The 7,493-nt window shown below is 57.0% G+C and overlaps 1 protein-coding gene across 4 annotated transcripts in view; it reads left to right on the top strand.

Annotated features, from left to right (window-relative positions):
- Positions 1-6,497, top strand: part of AKNA (AT-hook transcription factor) — a 50,994-nt gene extending 44,497 nt beyond the window's left edge. For all 4 annotated transcript variants that reach the window (XM_059410972.1, XM_059410971.1, XM_059410970.1 and 1 more), the window contains 3 exons: positions 1,469-1,585; positions 1,896-2,088; positions 5,269-6,497. In XM_059410972.1, coding sequence (XP_059266955.1) covers positions 1,469-1,585; positions 1,896-2,088; positions 5,269-5,533 — 575 coding nt within the window. In that variant the 3' untranslated portion in view covers positions 5,534-6,497. The remainder of the gene's footprint in view (positions 1-1,468; positions 1,586-1,895; positions 2,089-5,268) is intronic.
- The last annotated feature ends 996 nt before the right edge of the window (positions 6,498-7,493 follow it).

The raw sequence follows: 7,493 nt of genomic DNA on the forward strand, positions 1-7,493 counted from the left end.
GGCGTAGACGGGGGCCTGGACAAGGGAGCAGGATTTGGGGGTGCTCCTCAGCCCTCCCGACGTCTCCTGTCCTCACACCTGTGTCTCCAGGTGCCACTGCCTAATGCTGTGCTCCTTGACCAGGACAGGGAGAAACCATGCGCATGACCTAAGTCCTGAGAAGGTGGGGGGGGGGGGGCAGGCAGTAGGGCCCAGGCGGGATAATTCTGTCCTGTCTCCCCTCCATCCTCACCACTCTGATTCCTTCCCCCAGACCCAACAGGGAAGAGTCATGGGGAGAGCAGTGGCTGGAGAATATGGGCACTGGGCTCTAGTCCCAGTCCCACCACTGACTTGCTGGGTGATCTCAGGCAACTTCCTTAACATCTCTGAGCCTCCAGCCTCAACGTCCTGAATGAAAGGATTGGAGATGGTCCGAAGGCCCTTTCAGGCAATGGTGATAATGATGGAGCTTGTCCCTTAGTAGACCCCCACTTGAAGCAGGGCATCATGCTAAGCAATTTACAAACATTAATCCTCACAACCCTATGAAATGGGTTTTGTCCATTTTATTCCTACGCCTATTTTACGGGTGAGGAAACTGAGGCCCAGAGAGGTTAAGTAACCTGCTCAAGGGCACACAGCTTACTAGTGGTAGAGCCAGGATTTGAACCCAGGTGGTTGTGAGTCCAGAGCTCTGGCCCTTCACCATTGTGTTGCTTTGCCTTTGCTCGAGTCCCAGCAGGCCTCCCTGTTCATTCGTTCCTCCATTCATTCATTCACTCACTCACTCACTCACTCACTCATTGAACACCATCCCATCCTGGGCCATGGGCTAAGCAGACAAGGACAAAACTGGTCTGAGCTGGGCTAGGAGGCACAGGTGGGAGCCTGCAACCCAGGGCAGTGGGTGGGAGGCCTCCCACTGAGGTGCGGCTGGAAGAAGTGGGCCAACCCTGGAATTCCACCTGGGGGAGGTGTTGAGAATTTGTAGGGGAAGAGAACGAGGTGCCCACCCTCCGCCTGCTCCCGTAGGCCTCCACTGACTGCCCCCCCAAACCCCCCGGTGCCTGAGGGCCACTGTGGGCCACTCCCATATGAACAATGGGCCTGTCTCGGTGTGGAGGAGGGACCGTAGGTTCAGGGCCTGCGTTCTGGAGAGCCGGGCTTGGGCTCAGATAGCACTGCCGATTTCCTACTCGGACATTGTGGCAAATCATTCAAGCTCTAGGAGCCTCAGTTCACCAGTCTGTAAAATGGGAGTGATGTCTCAGCCAGCCCCGTGGCTTGTTGGATTTGATAGCAGAATGCATGAAGGCCCTCAGCAGGAGCCCAGGTTTGTTACATGCTGACCTCGCTGTCATGGAGGCAGCTTGTCCCCTCTGCAGTGGCCCCCAAGGGAAGCTCGGTGCTGACAGAGGTCTGCTTGGGGGCTCCAGGCCAGTGATCAGACCTCATCTTCCCCTAACATCTTTTCCTCCTCTTCCAGCTGGCAGTGTCACCAGGGACCCACCAGGACTGTCCGCCACTGATCCCCTGCAGTGCCCCCTGTGTGGTCGAGTCGGGCTGCCCCCAGCGACGGATGGCCCAGACTCAGCCGCCTCAGGTAGGGACAGACACTCACTCTGTCCCTACACTCACTGTGTAGGGACAGACACTCACTCTCTTCTCCCAAAGAGACCCCCAGCTCTCCTTTATGGGGGTTCGTGGGCCCATAGGGTATTTCACTGGGATGGTGGCTCTCCCAGTGTGGGATAGAGCAAAGTGGACAGAAGATTTGTTTCTCAAAGCCCAGCGCTCCCAGCATGGCCAGCCCCGTGTCCACCTGTCACAGGGCAGGGACTTGGGTGGGGAGCGGTCTTGGCTAGATCTTCCCCAGTGATCCTACTGTTGTCTCTGGTGTCCCTCCCTCGCAGGGCCAGACAAGGCAGCCAGCAGGAGAAACACACGCCCAGCCTCCAGCCCCACGCAGTGGAGCAAGCGTGCTGGGTCGCCGGCCCGGCCACCTCCAGGACTCTGGTATCTGGCAGCTGCGCCCCCAGCACCTGCCCCTGCTGCCTTGGCCTACGTCTCCTCTGTTCCCGTCATGCCTTTTCCATCAGCCACTGTGTAAGAACCTTCCTTTCCTTCCTTCCCTGCCTGTCTGAGTCGCTGCAGGAATCATAGTCAGGCCCGGGTCAGGCAGCTGAGAACCCAGGCACCTGGTACTCCTGTGTTTAACCAGCAGATTTATAACCAGCAGAACATGCTGAACGCTCATATAGTCACTCAACAAGCCCTAAATGCTCCTGCCTCCCAGGGAGAGGCTTGGCCTGTCGGTTGGGCGGGGTGAGGGGGGACTCGGCAGTGAAGGAGCCGGCAGAGGGCCCTGAGCTCGCAGGGAAAGCACGTGGGAAGCTCCCCATTTCCTCGTGGGTCTTCCCGGCAAGCAAGTAATTGCTCCCTCACTGTTTCTTAATAGGCTTAATTTTTAAGAATATTTTTAGATGTAAGAGAAATGGAGCAGATAGTACAGAGTTACATATACTCCCTACACACACACACAGAGTTTCCCTTGTTGTTACGTTCATCTGGCACCTTTGATAGCGAGCCAATAGTAATAACTCACTCTTAACTAAAGCCCACAGTTTCTTGGGCTTTCTTCAGTTTTTACCGGAACGTCTTCTGTCTGGGATCCCAACCAGGAGGCCGCATACATGCCTCTTGGTGGTTGTGGGTCCTTAGGCCCCTCTTGGCTGTGACCATCTCTAAGACATCCCCCGTGTCTGAGGCCCCGAGCGTGGAGGAGGACTGGGCAGGGCTGTGAGAGGAGGAACACGCCCTCTTTGTGGATGTGGACAGAACATCTGCAGGAGAAAAAGGACCTGAGCCGTGGAGGCAGAAGTGGTTCAGGTTGGAGACTCGTTGCTGCACCAGAGTCCCGTCTGCTGCTTGCTGCTGCCACGGCCTCAGTAGAGCGCCTGCTTCTCCGAGCCTCAGTTTTCCCACCTAGTAAATGGGGTAATAGTCTGGACCAGGGACGGTTGTGCAAGGATTAAACGAGGCACGTGGGCAGGCGCTCGGGTGATGTGCGCACAATGTGCGGGGCGGTGCAGGCGCGAGCTCGCAGCCCGATCAGAGGGCAGCACCACCCTCCCAGCCCACAGCACTACTGCGCACTGCTGTCCTAGGAGACAGACGAGGAAAGGTGGCTGCAACAGGACACCCGCTAGTTCTGTGCCTCAGTGTCCCTCAGTGGAAAATGAGTCTGTCGGGAGTCTTGGTCAGAAGCCTTTGTCTGTGGCAACAAGAGGCGGGGGTCCCTGTGGGCCCTGGTGCTTGATGGGAGCAGAGGCACCAGTACCAGCCAGTCCCCTGGGCCCGTGAGGACCCTGGCCTGCAGTGGGGCATTTTGCCGCCCTCAGCAGAGTCTGGGAACGTTCTCCTCCATCAGCTACGAGAGGCCGTTCTGCACGCTCAGGCCCCCAGCACAGGGGCTAAGACCCCTGCCTATGCTCCTGTCACTGGGAAGGGCAGGTTTTGCCTGGAGTTTGGTGGCCTGGGATAAAGCTCCGAGTTCCCCTGGTAGGCATGGGACTCACCGCTTCTGAGGCTGTTCCATGTCCTTCCAGGCTCAGACCTGTGGACAGACCTAAGCAGGCTGCTATCCCCATAAATGGTCCGGTCGTAGGGAAGGGGAAAGGCCCTGGGCTGTAGTGCCCAACATACCTGGTCGGTGGGAGCCATATAACCTTGGCCGGGGGTCACTTTGTTCCTAGTCTGTGCCTCAGTGTTTCCCTCTGTGAAATGGGTTGTGGTAGAGAGTAAACGAACTACTGCATGGAAAGCCAACAGTATATAGAAGTTGACCAGGAGCCATACTACTTCCAGTGCTCCTAAAATTGGGGCTGATGATGCCCTCAGGTTTCTCCAGCTGTCTTCTGCCAAACTGAGCATGCTCAGTGACAGGCCAGGGCGCCCTCAGGAATGTATGGGCCTGTGCTGCCACCTGCTGGCCGTCTGTCTTCCAGCCTCTGCACCAGGGGCTTTCTAGCTAAAAAAGGTTTTTGTTTTGATGGACTGGGTAGGTTGTAGCTTCTGCCTTAGGGGGAGTTGTGTGTGTGGTTTTTTTTAAGATTTTATTTATTTATTTGACAGAGAGAAATCACAAGCAGACATAGAGGCAGGCAGAGAGAGAGAAAGAGAGGGAAGCAGGCTCCCTGCCGAGCAGAGAGCCTGATGCAGGACTCGATCCTAGGACCCTGAGATCGTGACCTGAGCTGAAGGCAGCAGCTTAACCCACTGAGCCACCCAGGCACCCCCTTAGGGGGAGTTTTGAAGCACTTTGGGGCCAAGCTGGCATCCAGTTCCTAGAAGCTAGGGGTGTGCAGAAACCCAGTCGTTAGACCAGCTAGTCCCCAGAGGAGGGAATAGGAGTCAAGAAGCCTATTCATGGGGTTCAGATGGTATGTATGGGCATCACTGGATGCTGATGACCGAGCTCTGGGTGTGAATAGAGCACCGCCCCTTGCAGCTGTCTGACCCTGAGCTGACATTGACAGAGGCACTGTGAGTGCCCAGGCAGCCAGTGGAGCTTTTCCTGTTGGGTCGATCCTGGGAGGTGGCTAACTGTGGCTCCTTTCGGTGGGGGGACAGTAGTCCCTGAAGGGTAAAGTCCCATGGCCAGCATCCTATGGCCAACTCCCCAGAATAGCTAGCACTGGGGGGCAAGCCTCCTGCATACGTAGCCCCTCTGATCTTCCCTTGCTCATCCATAAAGCATAATGGTGCCCACCAAAGAAGCAAACCATGTGCTGATAGAGCAAACACTTAGCTCTGAGCCTGGCCCCTGGACCCAGGATGCAGTGCCGGCTCTGGGTGGGGCAGTGCCTTTACCTGTGAGGAGCTGCCGGACTGATTCCTAGAGAGCCTGGGGTGACCGTGTGCTGTCCCTGCGATCTGGCTCTCAGGTTAGAAGCCCCAGGAACCAGCGGGTCAGTGGTGTCACCGCAGGACTGGGCTCCGCGGCTGGCACATAGTATAGGATCAATAAAGACGTACCGAGTCAATGGGGAGAAGGAAGGACCGTCGTCGTGCACCTGTTCCGGGTCAGGCACTGCTCTCCTCATGCTTCATCCCTCTGCTGCATCCTCGAAGGAGCTGTTTATTACTCCCACTTGAGAGGTGCAGACACTGAGCCCCTGAAAGTAGGGGCCGGGGCCCAGCTGGGGCCAGAACGGGTGCATGCCAACCCCGGCGCTCTGCTCGGCTCTCGCTGCTGTGCGTGAACGCAGACCCCTCTCTCCTCAGGTACTACGTGCCTCCAGGACCTACCTCCACCTCCTCAGCCCACTCAGCCCCTGCTGACTGGCCCCCCTCGACCCCCTCCCGAGTGGCCGGGGGGCAGCGACGCTCCATCCAGCTGGACCTGGAGGACCTGGAGGAGCTCAACACGGCACTCGCAGAAGCCATGCAGGCCGCCGAGGGCATCCGCTCCACCACCAAGCACATGAGCCACTCCCTGTCTGCCGACCTGCGCCAGACCCGAAGCCTGCGGGGCTCCTGCCTCTTCTGACTTCCCAGGAGACCCAGAACTGGCTGGGGGGGGTGGTGCAGGCTGGCGGGCGGGCTGCTGCTGCCCCCCGGGCAGGGGGTCGGCTGGAGTCACTGCTGAAGGCCCCACAGGCCCCTCCTGAGAGGTGTCCTTCTAGCTCAGGCCTTGCCTGCTGGGTGTCTCCACTGTGCAAGGAGTGTTGGCCTGGTCGTCTGGAGAGGGAACTTACTGGGAGCCCGGCCACTGCAGGAAGAGCTGGGACCTCGGCTGCCTTCTGCCCAGATGCGATCTTTGGGGTCTCCTGGTCCTGCACCGTCCACCTCTGGCTAATAATACGTATTTCATATACAGACGGACAGATTTGTTTTGAAACGGAGGTTTTCCTGGTCTTTGGTTCAACCCACAAGGCCAGATAAAAAGGGCTCGGGCCTCGGTCTCTGGTGCAAACGAGTCTCTTCGTCCAGGATCCGCCGCTCTGGAGTCGGCATCTTGGGGAAGGGATGTCCGGGCACTTTCCCCCTAGTGACTGGTGGCCAGTAGAGCACTTTGGGACCATTGAAATGTCAAGATGTCAGGCCCCTAGGAGGACGTGTGCCCAGCTTCTCCATGGTCAGAGAGTCCTGCTGGGAAGAGAGATCCTCACTCCCCGGGGGACCCGGAAGCTGTCCACCATGGTCCCTCTCTGTAGCTCATCCCGACATCCCCAGCTCTGTCTCTGGGATCCCTGTGGGACCTGGCTAGTGGGCAGCTCCCTGCGGGCCGCGCTGTGCAGCCGGGAGGCCAGCCCCTGTCGTGCTCCCCAGCTCGTAGCAGCGGGTACCTCAGCTTTTCTGGAACGTGTATGCATCGGTGATATTTGTATATTTGATGCGTTTAAAAATCTATTTTCGTTATGAGGGCAAATGAAGAAGAATGAATATTGATCTTTTTTAAAAAGAAAAAAAAAATCCCAAAGCGGCCCACATTCGTGGTGTGTGTGTGTCCTCGAGGTGTGGTTTCTTGACTCAAGTTTGTGGGGTAGAAAGTTCCAAGACGAGCCGAACCCTTCCCTCGGGGGATCTAGTGAGTGCCCATTTCCAGACTCGGCCTGCCTTCCTATGGGGGTTTGTTTTTTTACTTTTTTTCTTTTTTTTTTTTTTTTTAAGATTTTATTTATTTACCTGGCAGAGTGAGAGGGTAAACACAGGCAGGGGGAGTGGGAAAGAGAGAAGCAGGCTTCCCACCAAGCCGGGAGACCTGATGTGGGGCTTGATCCCAGGACCTTGGTATCATGACCCGAGCCAAACCAGACACTTAACGACTAAGCCACGCAGGCACCCCCCATGGGGGTTTCCGTTTCTCCATGCTGCCCAGCAGCCTGGGTCAGGACTTTGAGCATTTTTTTTTTAAGATTTCATCTATTTATTTGACAGAGATCACAAGTAGGCAGAGAGGAAGGCAGAGAGAGGGGGAAGCAGGCTCCCCGCTGAGCAGAGAGCCTGATTTGGGGCTTGATCCCAGGACCCTGAGACAATGACCTGAGCTGAAGGCAGAGGCTTTAACCCACTGAGCCACCCAGGCGCCCCCATTGGGCATTTTGACCAGAGAGACTGCCAGGCCAAGCCCCTCCTTAACTGAGGTCAGAGCTGGTAAGAGACACACAGCACATTGGTGTCTGTCAAAGCAGGAGCCGGGACTCACTCCAGTGCTGCTCCTAGTCACAGACGGCAACTCCAGCCACCCTTTCCCAAGCACCCAGTAGACACTAATCCTTGAGCTCAGTACTCAGCATGGCAGCTCACAGAGGGCACATGCCAGCCTCCCGGACCCCTGCCATGTGCCCCCTTCCTAGAAGAGAGACTGAGGTCCCAAAGGCTGGCCTGCACCATCTCACAATGCCTGACTCCAGAGTCTGTTTTCCCTGTTACTGCACTTCCTTCGTAAGCTCCAGGAGCTTCCCACCAATGCCAGCTGTGTCCTGCCTTAGCTTTATTCCCAGCCC

The sequence above is a fragment of the Mustela nigripes genome, chromosome 9 (genome assembly GCF_022355385.1).
Source record: "Mustela nigripes isolate SB6536 chromosome 9, MUSNIG.SB6536, whole genome shotgun sequence".
Taxonomy (NCBI): domain Eukaryota; kingdom Metazoa; phylum Chordata; class Mammalia; order Carnivora; family Mustelidae; genus Mustela; species Mustela nigripes.